Source organism: Eumetopias jubatus, unplaced genomic scaffold (assembly GCF_037043125.1).
Source record: "Eumetopias jubatus isolate StellerSeaLion01/CBP00866 unplaced genomic scaffold, mEumJub1_p1.0 scaffold_6, whole genome shotgun sequence".
Lineage (NCBI taxonomy): Eukaryota > Metazoa > Chordata > Mammalia > Carnivora > Otariidae > Eumetopias > Eumetopias jubatus.
In genome coordinates, this window is record NW_028274812.1 from 144,302,580 (window position 1) to 144,324,182 (window position 21,603).

At 44.6% G+C, this 21,603-nt stretch overlaps 1 protein-coding gene across 1 annotated transcript in view; it reads right to left on the minus strand.

Annotated features, from left to right (window-relative positions):
• Nucleotides 1-19,373, minus strand: part of DCDC2 (doublecortin domain containing 2) — a 147,260-nt gene extending 127,887 nt beyond the window's left edge. Inside the window, exons 1-2 of the mRNA XM_028107558.2 lie at nt 19,081-19,373; nt 14,813-14,867 (exon numbers count right to left, since the gene is read on the minus strand). Coding sequence (XP_027963359.1) covers nt 14,813-14,867; nt 19,081-19,373 — 348 coding nt within the window. The remainder of the gene's footprint in view (nt 1-14,812; nt 14,868-19,080) is intronic.
• Nucleotides 19,374-21,603: the final 2,230 nt, after the last annotated feature.

Below are 21,603 nucleotides of genomic sequence, written 5' to 3' on the forward strand. Positions count from 1 at the left end.
GCTCATGGGATTCTTACCTCATCTTCAATATGACTATTGAACTGCTGATTTTTTAAGACCCAGACCCTGCCTGAAGTGTCCTCTCTCTGATCCTCTTGCCATGGCAATATTAATTACATTCCCGTCGGAATGCTCGTGAACTTTGGGCTTAACTGTGGTGTGCGACTATCACTTGGATGCGTATCTATCATTCTTGCTTAAAAAAGGCTAATCCCTGGACAATGGGGGCTGCCTGTTTTTCATTTTCCATCCTGTTCAGCATCTGGCACATGGCAGACCTCTACTTAATGTTTCTTGATAACTACAGTGCCAAGACAACACTTCTTTCTGCTTTCCATTGAGGAAACTATACTTTAGGTCTCAACATCAGGACTGGAACTCAGGCCTCTTTGGCTCCAAAATTCACGTTCTTTCCTCCAGGCCATGCCATCTCTCCACGATCATGCTAACCTGAGACATTCAAATAAAAACAGATGGCCATTCCCTTACTGATGGAAGGATATAAGTTAAGACCTGGAGCCATCATCCAGGGTAGATAAGCTTTGTCACCCAGAACATACGTAGATAATGGAGTAAGCCAGGAGACATACAAAATAAAACAGTAACACGCTGTTACTCCCTCGGCACAAAGACGCATTTCTTGGAAACGCCTTCACCAAGTTTGTTTGTGTGTTGGTTTTCCTGAGCATAAAGTATCATATTGGGAAGAAAAAAACAAGTTCCGTTAGATTTTTCATCAACTTGGGTTTCTGGAAACATTCCTTGGGAAGAATCCCACTGCATTTCTGCTTCATTTCAACTCCTCACTTTCGCCCTGCAATCACACGATTATAAAGGTACGGAAGGGGGTGCCTGGGTAGCTCAGTCGTTAAGTGTCTGCCTTCGGCTCAGGTCATGGTCCCAGGGTCCTGGGATCGAGCCCCACATAGGGCTCCCTGCTCCGCGGGAAGCCTGCTTCTCCCTCTCCCACTCCCCCTGCTTGTGTTCCCTCTCTTGCTGTGTCTCTCTCTGTCAAATAAATAAATCTTTAAAAAAAAATTTTTAAAAAAGGTAAGGAAGAATGGTGACTGCTCGGAACCACAGACACACTGGACGGAGACGGACAGCTTGGGCAGCACTCCACGTCAGTCACCTCAATTCCAAACAGAATGGGAAATTGAGGAGGAATGCCTGCCATCACCCCCAAACTGTAAACAAGCCATTTCCATGATTCGTCTGGGTTTTACAAGAGGTCTAGCTTACCTGGCGCTTTAATTACATTCAGGACAAATAGTTCAATGAACCACTGAGATGACACAAAATCAGGCCCCCCACCCCCGAAACAGTGAGGGGAGTTTGTATACTTAAAATGCTCCAGTTCCCTGCACCATCCGCTCTTCCACCAGCACGTATACTCCTCCTGCCAAAATGAAGATATGAATGAAAAACATGGAGAGGGGTTGTTTGTGTTCAAGTTTCCACACTGTGTTCCTTTCCATTTGATTGTAGTGCTTACATACTACAAAACGCTGAAGGAAAAAAAAAAAACCACATTTATTTAAAGAAAGCAATATCCTTTCTTGGATACAGAGAAAAAAGAGCTACATGAACCTCCAAATGAAAAAGGATGGTCCCTCATCCACTGTCAGTCCCAACTAACGTCTTTAGCAAACACATTACCAGGGATTGTGGAATTATTTAACGGTTTTTTAAAAAGTTCCACTGCACAATGTTTAGAATTACTGTACCCCAATTAGCAATAACCATGAAGGAGAAGCCAGTCTTGTTTGCAAGGAACGTCTAGTCAATCCCCGGCTGATCCCTCCCGGTATTGCTTTCATTATGAGCACTCAGAAGAATAACTGTTTGGCTGACTTGTTGTTGCAATTAGGTTTCCAGGTTACCAACTACCAAACAACCCCAGGCTGAATGTAACTTCTAGACATGCTTTTCCAAAGACTCCAAAACCTGCCCTATGCATCAGAAGATAAACTGCAATCTTCACACCCACAGGGAATAGCGTAATAAATCCAAGTAAAGGGTCACCCTGTAGAAACAGTATTGGTTGGGCAATCTTGCACCGAAAAGTCATCCTGCCTGGCTTCGAAGGAGGAGCGATTCAGCCTTCCTAAACTATCTGAAAACTTGGCCTTTTAAAATGGGCCACCATGAAGAACGTTTAAGAATTTTGATCCTTGTAAATTTCCTTTGCTGGTTATGTAATCAGGCTACCTTCCTGATTTGAGACTGAGCCATCTCTTCCTAGATTACTGGGTACAGATAGGATCCCACAATTCCAGAGGAACAGAGAATTTGGAAGGAAAGAGAGCCCAGGCACCGGGGCACCGGGAAACAGGACCCACGAGGAAGGGTTTTAAATGGACGTCATTCGGTCTGAATAAGAGAAGGCTAGGCTGTGGTTGAATCTGATTGTTCTACACTGTGATGAACTGGTCCCCAGCACAGAGGTGCCCGGCTGAGTTCCCAAAAAGCTTAAATTGCCGTTCTCCAAACTAGGTATTCTCATCATTAAAATGAATCACAGTGGAAAGCAGCTGGAGCGTTTTCTCTACTCCACAAGTACAATACCTGGGGAGAAAAGGAATATTGAAATAAAAGGCTCTTCCTGTGTTCTTTCCAGATCCATGCTGACACCTGTCAGCGCCCCCTCCTGTGTCCCCAGCTCTCCAAATGCCCTCCCATCTTTTACTCAAGCCACCGCTGTAATCTCACCCAGGCTATAAGGTCTTTCCCACCGAAGTGAAGACGGGAAGGGGCTCCTGTCTGGGGACGTGTCATTTCCATTGGTTTCCCCTCAGCCTTGTAAGGCGCTCCCAGCCTTTTCGAAATCCAAGTCTTAACTATCTCAGTGTGGTTTCAAGGGGCTTACATTACAAGCTCCTAAGGACTGTCCTGCTCTCTCCCTCGATAAGCAACCCAGCCCAGGGGCACGAGGACCGTGAAAGGAAGCAGCAGGCTTGCCCTCACGTCCTGCAGATGATTTGATAGAAATGGCTTTATTTTGTAATTCCATGTAAAGTCCCTATTAATTTCTTTAAGTGACAACTGACACGTATCAGCTTCTGAAAAAAGAAAATGCATCTCCTATCAATTAGGAAAAAGAAAAATCCTTGTGCGGTTTACATGACAAATGAAACAGACACATTCTTGCTTGAAGTTGCACTTCTAATAAATAATTTATAGGACGTTCTAAATCACCTACACCACTTATCCTATTTGCAGGAAACAGGGAACTACTTTTGTCATATTACTAGTGAAGTTTCCTTCTACAATGTCTTCTAGTTGGGAAAATTTTTTATGTCGTATTCTTCAGGATGCTAAAAAAAAGAGAGGGAGAGAGAAAGTCAGTAGAACAAGGAAAAGAGTCCATTGAGAATACAACTAAAATAAAGCCAGGCAAGATCCCGTGGTGAATGGTAACTTGGTCAAGAGTATGAAGGCTATTGAAAGAAAAGTGTGCCCCTTTTCCAGATTCACGTCCCAACCATAGTCTTCTTTATGTATCTTCTCTTTCCTATCATCATTAAAGCAAAGTGTAATAAATAAATAAGACCCTTGGCCCTCTCAGTGCCCTTTCAAAACCAAAAAAGACACAGTTGGTGCCTCTCAACTGTGAGCTCTGCAGCACCGTGTCCTGGTCACCAGTTTCTTCCTCTGCAAAATGGAAAAGTAACAATCCCCACTGCATGCGATTGTTGTGAGGACTGAGTTAGATGATCTCCGTGAGGGGCCTGGAACACTTACTAAGCACACAGTAAAGAAACTTCCTCTCTCTCCCCCTCAACCCCTCCGTCTGTCTCTTGCTCTCTCCCCACGGTGGGCTCTGGTTTTATACAACTCCCAACATTTGGGTCGGCTCCATGTCCACACGGTTAAGACTACAAGTACTTCTGATTGTCACTGTTATTAAGGAAAAAGGAGGGGGGGGCATCTGAGTGGCTCAGTTGGTTAAGTGTCTGCCTCTTGATTTCCACTCAGGTCGCGATCTCAGGGTCATGGAATCAAGCCCCGCATAAGGCTCCGTGCTCAGCGTGGAGTCTGCTTGTCCCTTTCCTTCCCCCTCCCCTCACTCTCTCTCTCTAAAAAGGAATAAATAAAATCTTAAAAAAAAAAAAAAAAAAAAACATTCTCCCTGTCTCCATGAAGGGGAGTCTATCTGCCCACTGATGATAGAACCGTCTATCCAGTTGCCAGGGCCAGAAATCCGAGAATCACTCACTAATCTTCTCTTCATCACTCCCACACCCAACGAATCACGAAGTCCTGCCTCTCAAATCTGGTCCCTCTACCCTCTCCTCAGCCTCCCCCATCGTGAGCACCACGTTCCTGTCCACTGGGTGGTCTCCCGGCCTCCCGCCCAGCTGGGGCAGCAAAAGCCATCTTGTCGACTCCCTGCTGAACCCCTTCTATAACGTCCGATGGTTTTAGGAGAAAGTCAAAGCTCCTTTGAAAACCCTTTATCGCTGGGTCCCCCTCTACCTCCCGAGTCTCGTCTCTCACAGAGAGACTCCCCTCTCTGCCACCCCAGTGCCTTCCTGTTCTTCAGCCAAACGGAATTGGTGTGAGTTTCTGAGCGTGCCCCACGTTCCCCCATCTGCTGGGACCTCCTCCTCCCCTGTTGGCCTGGCTGACACCCGCTCATCCCTTTAGAGCGCCACGGAAAGGCCATTTCTTCCAGGAAACGTTTCAGGAGTCCCCTGGCTCTGGCCACTGCCCCTCTAAGACCCCGCGCCTCCTGGGCTGTGTGCTCTGTTAAGACGGCTTGCTTGCCTCCACCAGACAATAAGCTCCATGAAGGCTCTGACCTTGTCTGGCTTCCCTGCCGTTGTAGACCCAACTTAGCATGATGCCTGGCACATAAATAGGGGCTCAATACTTTTTTTTTTTTGATGAAAATTTTGTGGTATTAATTTTTTTACTACCAAAAAGAGCCATACAATTTGTGTTACTCCCTAAAGCTCCCGACTTTCTCCTCCACGAAAGAAGGCCTAAAATAATAGCAGAGACACAGAGCAATTCATCTCCAGACTCCCCTTTCCCAAGCCCTGCAAACACAGACCATCTGCCGTGAGTACGAGAAGACTACCATTATGATTTTATGATCCTGCCCCTATACTCAGAGTAGTCACAGGGTGTCCGGGACACACAAGCTAAACGAGCACTGCTACCAGATTAGATGTACACATCTAGCCAAGGTTGTGTACGAATGAATACATTTATAGTAAGCAGGGGACATGTCCCGTTGACACCAAATCTGATGCACACAACTCTACTAACTTGATACCAGAAGGTAGAGCAAAAGCAACTCCCAAACAGATGGAGAATTATAATTTGAATATGGTCATATGGAAACAAGTGAATTAGGGAGGTAGGGGAGGTGAAGAGCATTTAGAAATAAATTACAGTCACTGAGTTAAAATGCTGCAAGTTCCCAAGGACAAATTACATCCCCTTTACTTCATTATATCCAGACCCGTGCATATGTGATTAGGTAGATTAATGGGTGAGAAGAGCCGAAGTTAATCAATATTATTGATAAAATAATTGAAACAGGAATAACACAAGTGAACAGCAATCCGACCAAGAGAAGCACTGCCTCACAGAAAGGTAATTTAATTCAATTTCCATATCCTCTTTGACTAAATTAAGTACCAGCCAATTGAACATTCATGAGAAACAAGCTATCCATTTGCAAAAACCATACTAAAAGAGTCTCTATGCTATAGTAATATATATATATAAATATAGTAAAACATAAGACATATATATAACTTAAAATTGAGCTTTCCGATCACTTTTTTAATGCAGTTTTCAAAAGCAGGGGTGGGAGATCCCATACTCCTTAATGCAAAACTTGTAGCACTAGAAATCGAGCTAGCTGTTCACTTCTAGGAAAACAGGCTGTGAAGATGACGTTTGACTAATTAACGTACACTTTACAACATGGGTAATATTAGATGATTTGTTTTATAAAAATTTCTAAAAGTCGGCAGCCCAGTTACATTAGGTCATACAATCTGAAACAGAAAAGATGGCCATGGAAGTTCATAAATCTCTGAAACTCAAGGTGAGAAAACACACACACACACACACACACACAGACTGCCATTAGAAATTTCCTAGAGAGAAATGTTCCAGGTTAAACATTAGACATTATAAATATACCAAGTCAGTTTAGTTTTCTCTCTCCCACAATCCCTTCCCACTTCGAGTTTTGTTCCCAGCTAACAGGTGGGCTGAAGTCAACCTTATTTCAACAAACCAAACATCCAAACTATGTAATCATGGGATGACATCTCAGCTTGATCTGGCTGGCTGCTTATAAAGGAGTCTTTCACAATGATAAATGGGAGTGCTCACTAAGGCACACCACCTGCGTACTTCCTGCTGAAATCAACCAAATGCAAATAAATAGCCCCCCCTTTTTTTTAAGTTGGCTCCATGCTGGGTGGGGAGCCCAACACAGGGCCCAATACGGGGCCTGAACTCACGGCACTGAGATTAAGACCTGAGCCAAAATCAAGAGTCAGACACTTAACCAACTGAGCACCCCCAGGCACCCCAATAGCCGTATCTTAAAAAAGCACTGTCATCCATCCATTTTGAAGTATGCTGAAATGTGTTATTTTATATATAAAGATAAGACTAATAGCCTGCTACCTACCTGCAAGATAGAGAACTTTACAGGTGTTTTTCCAGCACAGTGTATGCATACACTCTCACCCATGCCTTCACCAGCACCACACTTGAGAGGGCTGTCTGGGACCACAGACCTAGCAAAACTAAGATGCCCATGCGGCCCAAGCACAAGTCCCTAGCTTCATTCCCATTGCTAACCCACCAGCAAAAAGTCCAAGGACTTATGCTGTTGTGCTAGCTGGATCTTTGAAATAGTTTCTACAAGTAACCCATGTGAGTGTAAAATGGGAAAAGTAAACACACGTGGAGACTTTGTTCTAAATTAAAGAGAAATAAAATTTAAAATTAGGCATACACTGACAAGCTTCAATACCATAATCAGAAATCAATATATCATCACAGATGATGATGTTATATGCTTGTTTCTCATCACTGATCCCTCTGAGTTTCACTTCTCTTATTCCTTTAACATATCACCCTCTTGGGTTTTCTTTTCCAGACTTACACTGTGTGGGAAGAAACTGAAACATCTCTCAGGATGGTTGCTGTATCTGTTGAGGATGCTAGGCTACCTTCACTCCAGGGCCTCCTCCGTGGAGGGGTGTGACAACCCAAGCACGGGTCTTTCTGGGTTTCCCAGGAAGGCTCCCACAAAACCCTGGATCAGAGGGCATTTTGAAACTCATGTCAATCTCAACTCAGCTCTGCCATCTTGGTATGAAACTGAGACGTGCAAGTCAGAAGAATGGGTCTATCATTAGAAATGGGCAGAAAGGAGACATGACCCTTTCTTTCAATAAGTGTTTAGCAGACTTCACCAATTTTTTAAAAAGTTTTCTTTCAACCTGACTCAAATTCTTTAGCCCTCACCCTATAGTTTAATTTTGTTTCCCCCTTTTTGGTATCCAGCTGTGACGGAGAAGAGCTAGTCACCGTATTCTTTGTGAGCATGAAAGCCAATTATTAATTAGGTCTAAATAAATCATTTTCTTGAAGGAACAATCTCTGGTATTATGTTTCAATCTTTGTATTCTTTCCAGAGTCCTCCTACAAAAATTACCTTGTTGCACATGGTAAGTGCCTTTTTATCCCTATATGGCCGGAATCTAGCCCATTGCCTGACATTCAGCAGGCTCTTGATAAATATCCTTGAGAAAATGTGAAATCATTCCTGAGCAGTATTCAATATATGGCTGAGAAAAATTTAGTTGTCTTCCTTGGCTATACTTGGCTATTTGTTCAGTCACGCTTTCCCGATTATTCCTACCATATGGAAATCATCAAACTTTCATCACGAATAGTCTCTTTGACACTACCAGAAAACTCAATAAGCTCCTAACAATTATCCTAAAATGTGAACCTAAGTATTAATTTTTCTAGTAAGTGCACAACTAGAAGCTTGGTATACCTTGGCAGAACTTCAAATCATAGTACACATTCCTAAAATTTCATCTTGTATGTGTCTGAACCCCATGCAGTATAAGAACAAGAAGTTTTTCTCTGTTCAGTAGGTTTTGTTGTTTAGTGGGGACTTAAATGTCTTATTAGGAATAGTTTGACACTTCAATTAAGTGGTATTTTTAAACACATACATTTGGTTAGCAATTTATTTTATTAGATACTTTTTCTTTTCTCTTCTTAAAAGGCTGGTAATTATTTTCCAAATGTTTATTATAGGTCTGTCTTTGCTCAGAACAGCTTATTACTATAAATTTAAAAATTATACATGCTCTAATTACATGTCTTTCACTTTCACACCCAATCTCCTAAAATCATGTCCAAGTTCCAAATAGAGAATACAAAATATTTGGAACAAATGTCATGATTCATGCTAATGGGCAAACTAAAATCACCAACTTTTTAGCTTCTGATCAGAGCTGATTAGGGTTATTAACGGATAGTTTTCATTAGACCAATATTTTCCTGATTGACATAAATACTTATTTCTCACTCTTGTTCAAACACACACACATAGACAGCTTAATACTGAGAAAAAAGTAAAACAAGAAAGTGTGAAGGGACAATGAAGGATAGCCAGTTGTTTTTTAAGAGAAAACTGTGTCTTCATAGAGCCTTGGCAAGGTCATACTCACCTTGGAATCACCATGACCACTGATGGGAACTAGCTATCCTTGGAAAAACACCTCTTACTTAGCAGTTATATTAGAGAGGTGGCGGAGGGTAAGAAATAAAAGATTGGGGGGGCCTCAATTATTGTTGGAAGAACTCACAGATGTGGGTTTTCTCTTCTTTGATTCTTCAATAAATTAGTAAGCCTGTCTAACATAACCTGGAAATCTTTCCCTAAGTTAGAGAAAGAAATATTTGGGACTTTAACTATACAGTAGCTCCCCCTTTGAACCCAGAATTCCCAGGCTAAAGATTAGTGAGTTAAACCACAGAGCCTCATGCCTTCCCCACAGCAAGGTTAATAATTACACCCCATTTAATGTCTAGAATCCCATTTCCAAACAAAAGCCTTTAAATAGCAAATCTCATAGTATGTTTCATTAGAGAGTATACCTAATGATTAAGCTGAAATATGAAGTTTTAAAAATTATATTCAAAACCTCAAAGATATGCCCCAGAGTAACCTAAAGTATGGACAACCCCCATTTACCATAAACTTTTCCACTTCCATATTCCAGAAATCTCTCTTCTCATCTCTCCCCCTCTCTCAGGTGCTCCTACAAGTGTTCCTCCCCATTAAGAAGGAACAAAGTTTACCCAAATTCTCCCTAAGTGAAAATCTAAGATGAAGGACATGGATTCAAGAGAATTCAACCTGATGGCTTATCCAACAAGGAGGCTCCCACTTCCTCGAAAAGGCATTCACTGGGTTCTAGTTCAGATTTTAATTTGCAGATTTCTCTTTAAGGCCCCACTTCTCAAAACTACAGAAAGCACACCTCTTCGTGGACAGATCACTTAGACTAAGGTGAGCCTGATCTCCTGCCGGTCACCAGGTGCACGTGTGTCTGATACCTCCACTAGCACGTGAGAAAGAGCAGATAAAAGAAGGAGAAAACCAAACAGATCCTTGATTCTTTTCATAAATATAAATGTGAGAAATGGGCAAAAATTATCTTTTCTGCTGACTCTGAGAACACAGACTAGCAAGATTCAAGAAAAGAGAGCTCCAGGTTGTTCTGTATTAGACATCGATGGAAACTGCATTGGTGGTAGAGCAGAGAAGAATCAGACAGAGGGAGAGAAGACAGAGGGGCCAAGAAGAAAGTCCAAAGGCCCGAGCCTGAATTGGCCTAAGAGACCAAGGTAACTTTAATAATGGGGAAGTCTGACATTCAGCTCACAAACCATTTAGCCCTCAAAATGAGGGCCTTGAACCAAACCAATGTACAAGTTCTTCAACAAAGATCATTGCCGACGGAGTTAAAATCAATCCTAGCAAGCAAGAGAGGCGAAAGGATAGTCAAATCCATGAGGGCGGGGGCCATGTTGCTTGGCTCCCAGGGGACAATCACAAAGTCTAGCACATAGTAGGCACACAATCAATCCTTGTGAAGTGAATAACATTCATTTCATACAACTCTCCACATTACACTGGAGAGACAATAAATGTATCACACAAAGGTTTAACTACAGCTAATTTTAGCCCTGCAACAAAACCTAAATAGATGGCGGCCATGCAGACCTTTAAATTATTTGCAACATCCCGCTTGTATGGGAAACTCGGAACAACCAGGCACGCACGAGGCAAAGAGATGTCTCTCTTAACTGTTGGTAAGGAATATTTGAAAGTATGGGGAATTCAGCCTATTAACGCTAGGTACTCTGCAGAATTAGCAGACCTCCCAGAGACTTACAATTTAAACAGGCAGGTCTGAGGCATGCGTTCAAGCCCAATCAGCTAAAGACTAACCAGAAATGGGGACAAACTCATAGTCTCATGAAATCATATTTACTGATGAGGTGCAGCCGGGGACAGCACTTGGAGAAAGTACAGGACAAGGCTGAGAAAGAGGGAGGAAGGAATCATCTTTTGTAAGGTTTGGCTTCTCAAAGGATTCTGAAGCCGTGCCTAAGGGAAGCAGATTCAGTTCTGGATTGACTGCAGTTTGGAGGTGAGATCAGGAGAAGCGGAGATTAACTGGGGGTCGTTATGAGGTGAGGACAGTTGAGCAATTAAAGAACTCCCAGGAAAACAGGGGCAGTGCAAAGCAGGCCTGGACCGTCGGCAGTGAAAAAGCGGGAACCACTCAGGGAGGGGTCACACGACCGTGGGAGAAGCGATGTCGTCGGCTAACTTTGCAGCTGGCTTGCTGCGGGTCCATCCTCCAAGCCCGACTGAAGGCAAGGATTTCTCTGTCTCTGCTATCCCGGCTGACTTCCACTCCCTCAGTAAGAGACAGGCTTTGATTCTTACACAGATGTGAGTATTAAGTAATCCCCCTTAACCAAGTTGTAGAAAGGGACATTCTCAAAACCTTCATCTAAGAGAAACAGGCGAAAAACGAACAATCCTGACCCATAACCCGAATCCCATCTGCAGTTCCTCAGTTCTCCGAGCAAAGCTCTAGCCCAGCACCTGTGCCCTGGGGAACAATGGTGGATCTGCTTCCTTGTCTCCTCCCCTAGACTCTACACCCCTCAAGAGGAAGAGTGGTGAAGGCTTCATTCCTGCCTGGCGCCCCCCACGGCCCCCAGCCCAGCACATGTGCCCCGGAGCCAAGCCATCTCCTAGTCCCCTTCTAGATGACGTGCACCAAGGCCTCTCAGGTGGTAAACCAGACTCTGCACTCCAGATGACTATTAATACCATCCTGCTCTGAAGGATGCGCTACACAGGGCAGGATGACCGGCGAGATCGACAACTCTATGTCAAAGACGGGAGCTTCCATTTGAAGGGTTCACAAACAACTTTGTTGCAACATGATGGAGTCAAGAGCACATCAACAGCGCCACACAAACTGGACTGAATCCCTACCAAATCGAATCATTTATCGTCTGGTACTAGAGATGGGCATACATCCGTCTTTAAGCAAGACTATAAATTCCTGGGGGTGAGAGGTTATGCGTGTCTTGCTGAGCTTTGCCCCCAGCGCTCTGCCTCCTGTGTTGCACAGTACAGGCTTCCAATCCCTTGAAGGCAAAGTGGATGAGGTGGAGAAACAAGAAGCTCATTCAGTTAGAGCGAAAGGGAAAGAGCACAGTGGGGCCGGTAAGGAAGAGGAAAGGTATCCCATGTGCAGATTAGAGGTTTCTAACACTGGAGGACAGAGGACTCCCACAGCCGGCTTAGGTGGCCAAGGAAAGAGAAAAGCTGGTTGAGTTGACTTGGAACGTGGAAGCATCACAAGAGATCTGCACCTGGGCTGAGAGGCGGGGAGAAGGAAGCAAAGAGAGGACCAGGAAGACATAAATAAGAGATGAGCTGCCAAGGTCAGAAGATGAGCAACCCATCTTTATTAAGACCACCACTGACGGAGGGAGTGTGGGAAGAAAGATGAGGAGACAGCTATAGAAAATGCATGAGGACTGGGGGCATGAGTACAAGCCTGATCGAGAAGCTTCCTTTATCTGGATATCAGTAAAAGCAAGACCCGCATATACGGAGACAAGGGAATTCTGCTCTGAGCCCACCGTGCTACCCCATCTTGGAGCAGGTGCAAACCCCCCCAGAGATGCCTTCTCAGTTTCTAATTCTTATCTCCTTCTTCTTCTCCCCCTTTCCTCCTGCCGTCCGAAGTGTTGGCCAAATAAGACCATGCAGTTCTTTGGGGTTAATGGAAGAGGTCCATTAGACTTCTGCCTTTCTCTGTCCCGGTGATATGGCCACAGACAGGAAGAGGAACAGGCCTGGCTGTCCTTTCAGTGTCTCTTTGAAGATGAGCCTCATGGAACAGGAAAGCAATGGCGGAAACCACAAAAGGACTTCGAATGTCAAGGTGACACGCACACTCTCATTACTGTGACCTGTGGTCAGCAAGTGGATACCATTGTGTCTAAATTATTAACTAGCTAGAGAGCACCCAGATCATACTGTGGGCTTGGGTGAGGGTGCTCTGGGAGAAGGGAAGGAGTGCAGCTAACTCCCAGTACCCACAGGCCGGGCTTCCTGCCACGTGTGCAAAGGAGCTGCAGGGGCTAGGACACAAAGCTGCACATTCAGCAGAATGCCTCTGAACTATAAAGGGTCTTTCTAGAGTAACGTGTGCTGGGGATTCTTAGAATTAATATGTTTAAGCAATGAGGATAACTGAATCATGTACGCTGGTCTGATGGCCTTAGTACGTAGCCCAACACGGACAACTCGAACGGTATGACACTATCTCAGTTTTGAGGGAAATGCCTCCCATTTTGATAAGTAACGTTACTCACCCTTTATACTGGAACACCTCTGAATAAGCGTGGTGTGTGCTCGTACTGCGCTGAAACTCCCCCGCCTTGAACCTACTCTCCACCCTCCGATTCTATGTATCCATGTTCTAGACCCACTTCAAGAATTCTCTGAATCTCTCCCTGTGGTTGGGAGTGAGATACATTATCTTCCTCCAAAGAATAGTGGTCATCAGTCGCCTCCGACAAAGGGTGCCATCTTTTCTCGGGAGACACGAATGCTGAATGAAATCACCACCTTAGATCAAGGAAATGGCATCTATGGGGCACCTGGGTGGCTCAGCCGTTGAGCATCTGTCTTCGGCTCAGGTCATGATCCCAGGGTCCTGGGATCAAGCCCCGCATCGGGCTCCCTGCTCTGCGGGGAGCCTGCTTCTCCCTCTCCCACTCCCCCCTGCTTGTGTTCCCTCTCTCGCTTTGTCTCTCTCTGTCAAATAAATAAATAAAATCTTAAAAAAAAAAAAAAGAAAATAGCCTCTATAGTTTTTGTGAAAGGCTGGTGTCTATCAAGTCTGTTCTCAAATTTTGAACACAGATAGTCCTCTAACTTTAAACTCGATGAATTCTAAAAGTTTAATTATACATCGGTTGTGGAAAAGAGAGAGGTGTTTCCGCACAGTAAGAATTACACACATAATGGGTTCTCAGAACAGCTCACAAAAGCTAGTTCTCTACCTCAAACAACAGGAGTAATACTGTAGAACCGAGAGTTAGAGTGATATCTTTATGAGAAAAGGCATTCACACTTCCCCTTGGGATGCAGGGAACCCCAAAACTCTCCCGTCTGGCAATGAAAGTAGGGCCTCCTCTTGCTCAAAGCAGGTGTTGGGTGTGGCCTTGGTACGGACTTTAGGGAGGAGAGTCTCTGTGCTGAAGATCAAGACCGAGAATGCAGGGTGAGGGGAATGAAATCATCCTTGGCTACACTGGGAGGGAGGGTTGGGGAGGAAAGGGGGACAGAGGGCTTCAGGGAGGAGCGGGGCTTGGGTAGTCAAAGAGCACAGACATGCTGCTTCTCACCTCCTCTCTCATCTCCTCTGCATGCCCAGATTTCTTCTACTTCTTTCTCTTTATCTCCTCTGGAAAGCTTTGTGGGGAAGGGTGGAGAAGAATTGAAAGGTGACAGCAGGGTCTATGCGGTTAGAAGAAAGGAGAAGAGGAGGGGTTCACCAGTGAGAAATAAAGTGCAAGAGATGCAGTCTCTTAGCTGGAGGGAAGGTGTGGGTTTCTCACACGTAAGATGTGCATCCATCAGTCAGAACCTTGTCTGTGGGGCTGGGGCACAGACCTGCCGGTAAGAGACACCAAGAGCTACTGATCCTCAGCAGAAGAACACTCAGCACATAATTACAGTCCTTGTGAACGCTTCCCCTCTGAAGGATAAGCTTTTTAAGGAAGTGTATTTGAAAAATTCATTGCACACCTGTTGCACGTTGCCAATGTCTTCATCAAAGACGTAGAATCCAGAGCACCAGAACAAATACATGCTCATTTTTAAAGAATTCACACACCTCAAATTCTATCACAGAAATTTAGCGTTGGTCACCAATTTCAAGCAAGGTAGCCTGTTTTGAACAGTTGCATATCCTTCAAACAAAATTCCATCCAGAACCAATGCACTGATGTACTTTTTACTACTTGCTGCCAATTCTAACTAGTGGTCATTCTTCAGCTATAACATAAGCAAAACCTGGAACATGTATATCTTTGTCCATAAATGATTAGAATGCTACCCAAATTCTAAGTCATGCTATAAGAAATACAAAAATGGCATTGTTATTTATTTGAACCTTCAAAATATTGTTTGCATTACCTCTGTATTAACAACTTCCATAGGTCTCTTCTTCATTTCTCCTATGTCCAAGTAACTGGGGGAGGAAAACAAAACAGTAAGGTTTCTTTTATTGCCTTTGTGTCAGTTATGTAAATTTCTTACTAAAAATTATAAAAATGTAAAGCAAGCCTTAGGAAATACTTAAGCCTAAAGCAAAAATCAATAGCTAACAATTGAAAGCAATTAGGGTAGTAGGAACTGCTCTGAGCATCACCAACCCGAGCTGATACATGTCCTCTTCACCCAACGTCAATGAAACTGAAGTCTTAGAAACACATATTTCTTCAAGAGAACATTTCCCCCCACAATGGTTGGCCCCTGACTATCTATGCGGTATTTCTAATTCTTAAACCGATTTTGATGGAAAGAGTGGTTTGTGGTATACAAGTCCTTAACAGCTCCATTAATCACAGCCTTTAGGTCAAAACAAAGGAAGTACTGGGGCGCCTGGCTGGCTCAGTCAGGTTAAGCATCCGAGGACTCGTGGTTATGGCTCAGGTCATGATCTCACGGTCCTGGGATCAAGCCCCATGGGGCTCTGGGCTCAGCTTGGAGTCTGCTTCAGATTTTCTCTCTCCCTCTCCTTCCTGCTCACTCTCTCTCTCAAATAAATAAATAAAATCTAAAAACAAACAAACAACAAAGGAAGTACCAATAGCATGCATTAGACCATCTGTGAAAGAGCAGGAAATCCTCTTCCCTATGAAAATACTTTCACGGGCGCCTGGGTGGCTCAGTTGGTTAAGCGACTGCCTTCGGCTCAGGTCATGATCCTGGAGTCCTGGGATCAAGTCCCGCATCGGGCTCCCTGCTCAGCAGGGAGTCTGCTTCTCCCTCTGACTCTCCCCCCTCTCATGTGCTCTCTCTCTCTCTCTCTCTCTCATTCTCTCTCTCTTTCAAATAAATAAATAAATCTTAAAAAAAAAAGAAAATACTTTCATGATACAGAAATGCTCAGCCACGGGGGATGGGTTAGGCATTGATTGCGCTAAAATGCACATGAGTGGACTAGTTAACCTCTGGAGACCCCTATTACTAAATTACTACTTGTTATAGATATTAACTAGTGATCCTTCTTTAGCTATAGCATGAGTACAACCTGCAAACTACACTTTTGTCAACCTCAAGCCCTAAGTCCATCACCGTGATCCGGTTCCACTGTCCTTCACACATAGCAGGTGGTAATAAATGTTTTAATATAAAAAAATAAGTATAAATCTAGCATTTAATTCACAACCATAGATACAAAGATACCTCAACTACCATCAGTGCTGCGTTGCCCCAAAAAAAAGAGTTTATATTAGAATTAAGTTTATCTATGTTTTGTTATTGTTTGCATTTTTAGATAGAATGCTTTAATCAATACCACTGGAAATTATATTTTTCTTACATGAACGGTGTTTACATAAGGCAAAAGTCCCTCTGTTTAGCAATAAAAAGGCTCTTTTGCAAATCTGCAGGGACTGATTTCTGACATAAGAGCAAAAACAGTTTAACTGCCATGTGCAGAAAAGTGATCTCAGATCCACAAGATTAATGAAATCGAGTCAACTTCCAAAAACACATAGGAAAACTTCAGGGAAAATAACTATCTCTAGATTTATAATAAAGGTTTAAAATAAAAGTTTAAAATAAAATAAAGGTTTAATAGCTACCTCAAGTTTAATTATGGTTTCAAAAATATTAGGAAAAATCTGAGTAAAAGAAATTCAAGAAGGAAGTTGATCATTTTCATTTGAATAATTTTTTTCTACCATTGCTAAGTTCCCCAACATCCTTTAGGGCCTAAATGACATAAATTACCCTCAGTATCTTCTGGGCTTTCTTTTGTTCTGTCAATTTCCCCATTTGTTATGTAAACTTGCAACTGCTAAGCTTCAAATATATTCAGCATTTAAATCTTCTGGGCTTATCATAACCATAGATACTACTACTTTAACAGAAATAAATACACTAATCATCTGTCAGCATGGAAAACTAACCATGGAAACTGTTATAACAAACTCGGAGTTTTTTTGTATGTGAATTAAAAGCAAAAATAACCATGCAAATCTCTTATATCTATATAAAGAATGACTTGAAGTGTACTTTCTATTTGATTTGGAACTGGACCTGTTTTTATCTTTTGAGCTGGTAGTGCCAAATAAACAAAAGAGAACATGAGTTACAAAAGTGAGTCTGCAACTTTGAGCTGTTAATAGATTCCAAAACAGAGTTCCATTCCCATGAAACTGCTTTTTATGGGAATTATTTAATTTAAAAAAAAATCAACAAAATACATGATGAAACATGTATTGTACATGGACATAGTGATGCTTTGTATTTACATGACATTTTGATGTTTACAAAGCACGTTCACATCCATAGCACTCACTTTTCTAACAACCCAGTGAGGCAGGCATGGATACACTCCTTGTCCTTATCAGGAAGCTGACTCGCTGAGTCAAGTGGCTTGCCCAAAGATACACAGCTGATAAACAGCTCAGCATCATGTCTCTTGACTTTTAGGTTCTAAGTATCTTTGAAGCACATCACTTCATTTAGTTCTTGTCTACGAAGTTAGACAAAGTATGCTAAAGAAGGTTTCCAAGAAGGGAAATCTAAATCCAAATATATCTGTCACCTCGCATTAAAAAGAATGTCTAGCCGAACAAAAAAGCAGAACACTCAGAACTCAGTTTAAGCAGATCCAGGAAAGGAAAAAGGATATGAGACATTAGTGATATTTGCGAAAATATTTCTGTATAGTGAAAATTAGAATTCACAGGTCTAGACTTTACAGGAAAGATAATTTTTTGCTATCCTGAGGCCCAAGCCAAATTTCAATTAAAATGTTATATTAACAACTATGAAACATAAAGTAATTCCACTCCTAGGTACATAACCAAGAAAAATGAATACTTGTACACAATTGTTTCTAGCAACATTATTGCATAATAGCCCAAAGTGAAACAATCCAAATGTCTATCGGTGGACGAACAAAATGTGGCATATCCATAACCGTGGAATATTCTTCAACAATACAAAGAATGAAGTGCTGATACACACTACAACATGGACAAGCCTGGGAAACTTTATGCCAAGTGAAAAAGGCCAGAAACACAAAAGGCCACATGTTGTATGATTCCATTGATATGACATATCCAGAACAGACAAACCCATCGAGACAGAGAATAAGTAGATTAGCAGTTGCCAGAGGATGGGGAGGAGCGGGAACTGGGAGGGACAGGGTTTCATTTTGGAGCGCTAGAAATGTGCTAACATTAGCTCGTAGCGATGGTTGCACAACTCCATGAACCTACTAAAAACGACTGAAATAGGTAAAGTTTATGTTATGTGAAATATATCTCAATAAAGGTGTAAATAAAATCCTATGGAATATTAAACTCTACCGGTCCTCCAATACCCACCCCCACCAGAAACAATGTCCCTCAACTGCGAACTTCCACATAATTTTATTTTTCTAATTGCAGTTGTTCCTTTGTACCTTACATTAAAATTATCGGTGCGCATGTAGTCTCTGTCCTATTAGATCTCAAACTCTTAAAAACAAGGAGTCACATCTTGTTCATCTCTGTTTGCTTGGCAGATCCAAGCACAGCGTGCTAACTCACTGCCCACCATGAGTGAGCTCCCCGCCAGGAACTGGGAGGAAGCGCCCATCCTGACCCCCTGCGCTTGAAGGTCTAGCCAGCAAGTACCTACAGACAGACATATAGGCAAATACCTTACGCCAGTAAGCTTTTCCAAGCATTAGGCTAATAGCATAAACATGTAGGCGGCGGGAGGAGGGTCACAACAGTGGGGCGTGGTCAGTTCTACTTGGAAAGAAAGTTTGGAAGAATTGAAGCAGGTGAGGGGGGCCGAGGGCAGAAAGCAATTTTCTCCTCTGGTGACTACACACTATACAGTACTTCTCAATAATGTTTAAGAAATCGTATTTAAACTCAAAAAAGCAGGTGGAAAGAAAAAACAGGACAGAAAACGCTAATGCACCAGTTTGGTCCCTGAATGCTTTTCTAAGATTCCTACTCCTCCTGCTACCCAAATGAAATTCCTTCCCCAGGCACACTTTCAACCCGCCCGCCCCAGCTGCAGCGGGAGCCCCGAGAGAGGCATCCACCCGCGCAGTCATAGCCCCCGGACACACCGCGGGTGGGCGAGGCGGGGCTCACGCCTTTGCTCGAGCGAACCGCACACTTTAATGTTGCATTAAACGGCGGGCGGAGGGGGACAGACGGACTCACTTGAGCTTCTTGAAGGCTTCCGGGCCCCCGGCCACGTAGTTGCCTCCGCTCTGGATCTGGTCTAGCTTCCGGATGCGGTGCCCGGTCCGCGGGGTGTAGATGTTCCTGACGGCCCCAAAGGGCGCCTGAACGCCGCCCGTCACCTCCTTCAGAAAGACGTCGAAGCTGGACACCTTCTTCTCGTGGATGACGACGCGGCGCCCCGCGAAGAACGGGTCCCCGTTGCGGTACACCAGCACGCTCTTCACAACCGGCTGGGACAGGTGGCTGGACCGGGCGCCCGTGCCGCTCATCCTCCCCGCGGGACGCCGCCCTGCTGGCTTCTCAGGGGAGGTGCCTCTGCTGCCCAGCGGCCTCACCGCACGCACCCCGTGGGGTAGCCTCCTGAAACCAACGCGAAACACACAAGCCCGCGGTAAAAAAAAAAAAAAAAAGCCGAGCAACTGCAGTGCGCCTGGCGTGCACCCCGTGGAGACCCTGCAAGGCTGCGGGACTCCAGGTCCACGTCCAAGGTATTTCACCGTAGTCGGCACAGCCAATCAGCGCTCGCCGTGCGCGCAGCACACCTGCTCCGCACGCTACGGTCAGAGCCCAGGGATAGCCACCTCGCGACAGGAGCGCGCGTGGGGCTTTACGCCGGCAAGCCGAGGGGGCGCCGGAGGGAGAGGGGGGTACGCGCGCTCACACGCACACACGAATTAGAAAGATGCTCCAACTCCATTTCTCCCTTCATACTCGTGTTACTCTTCAAACTGCTTGTCTTTTCTCGCCTTGCCACCTCGCCCCTTCCTCTCTTGCTTGCTCCCCAAATGAAAGCAATTAGGATTCTGGCTGGAATTGCCCAGATCTTTATTGGCTGAAAAATAATAGCCTAACGTACGTTGAGAGACAAAAGGGGGGAGGCATGGGGGGGGCTCGACCTTCCGGGACCCCTCGCTCCCTCGGCGACCATCCGCGCCACCGCCGGCGAAGGTCCCGTGGGCACCGTTTGAACACCGTGGTGCGCAACCGAGTCCCGGGGCGGGAGGCAGCGTGTGGGGTCCCCGGGGACACGCCCGCCGCGGGGGTACCTGGCGACACGGGAGGGGCGGCTTGGGCGAGGGCCCGGCGGGGCTGGGCGGGGGCGCGGCGGCTCGGCTGGCACCGCGCTGAACTCGGCGGCGGCGCGGCGCTCCCGCTGTTCCTCCGCTGCCGTTGCCTCGGCGGGCCTCCCTCACCCCCCGGGGGGGATGGACTTGTTACTTCTCGTCGTTTCCGTAGCGACTGCAGCCACGCGCGGAGCCGAGTCCGCGAACGCGTCCTGGCGCGCGCCCGAGTCCCTTAGGCTTTGCCCGGGGCGTCCCCAGAAAGAGTGGAGAAGTAAGGGTTTCGGGGGATGGAGGGGAAGCCTGGGTGGCATTAGCATGCAGTCTTAATATAAATGCACGCCCCCTGTGTGCCAGGCGCTTTGCTAGAGGTTGGTGATACAGAGGTGAAGAGGGGAGCCTGCAATATTCTGAGCGCCTACCGCCTCCTAACTTTAGGCTGAGAAGGGGCTTTTTCACTGTCTCCAGAAGGCTAACTGGCTAAACAGCTGTCTGTGCCCAAGACTTCACATCCATGCCTTTCGTGTAGATTGGGTACGACAGTGGAACTTTAGTAAAGAGGTGTTGTCCAATCCACTCAGGGACATACATATTGTGGGGCCAGGAAGAGTCTCCCCGAATTCTCCTTGTTGTGTGCAAACTTCATTACTGACTCTTCCTAATGCATCATATATGAACAAAAGTAGTACTGATAATAACTGCTAGTAATCCAAAGTTTACCAGGTAGCAGGCATTGCGTTAGGGTCTTTATGTAGATTGCCTAATTAAATGCTCACAATAACCTTCAGGCAAGCATTGTTCTTTCTTCAGATGAGGAAACCAAGGAGTAGAGAAACCAAAGAAACTTACCTCTGGTCACACACAAAAATTCAGTCCTCATTCTCTGTGATTCCAGAATTGCCTTGACAACCGTGTCATATTCATCTAAAATGCAAATGTGTAAAACATTGCCATCTGGAGCAGAAACATTTTTATTAAAGTTACCTAATAGATTAATGCCTGGAAATTTCACAGTTTTCAAAGGAGACCAAAGAGAAGAGAATAATACAGAGAGAAGAGAGAAAGGAATTTTGTGAGCCAGTTGTAAAGAATGCACGGGTTGAGAGAATGAATGGGGAGATTATCTGTGCAAATATGCTACCAAGCAAGGGAATAAGACAGACTACCTGTTTTGAGGGAAGGAAGGCAGTAAACCAAGTAGCCCTCAGGCAACCCAAACCTCTCTACCACCTACACTAGCCTAGTGCAAAATGAAAACGTGCTTCCCCTTGTTCAAAAATTAAGAATATCAAGATGACAATAGCAAAGCATTAAACCAAACATGGGGACGTTCCTAAGCATGGGGCCTTGTTTTAAGTCCATGAAGCCACCATCCCACATGTACATTCTGGTTCCTTCCACAACAGTATCTCCAGTGCAGATCAGTCTCCCGGGGCCG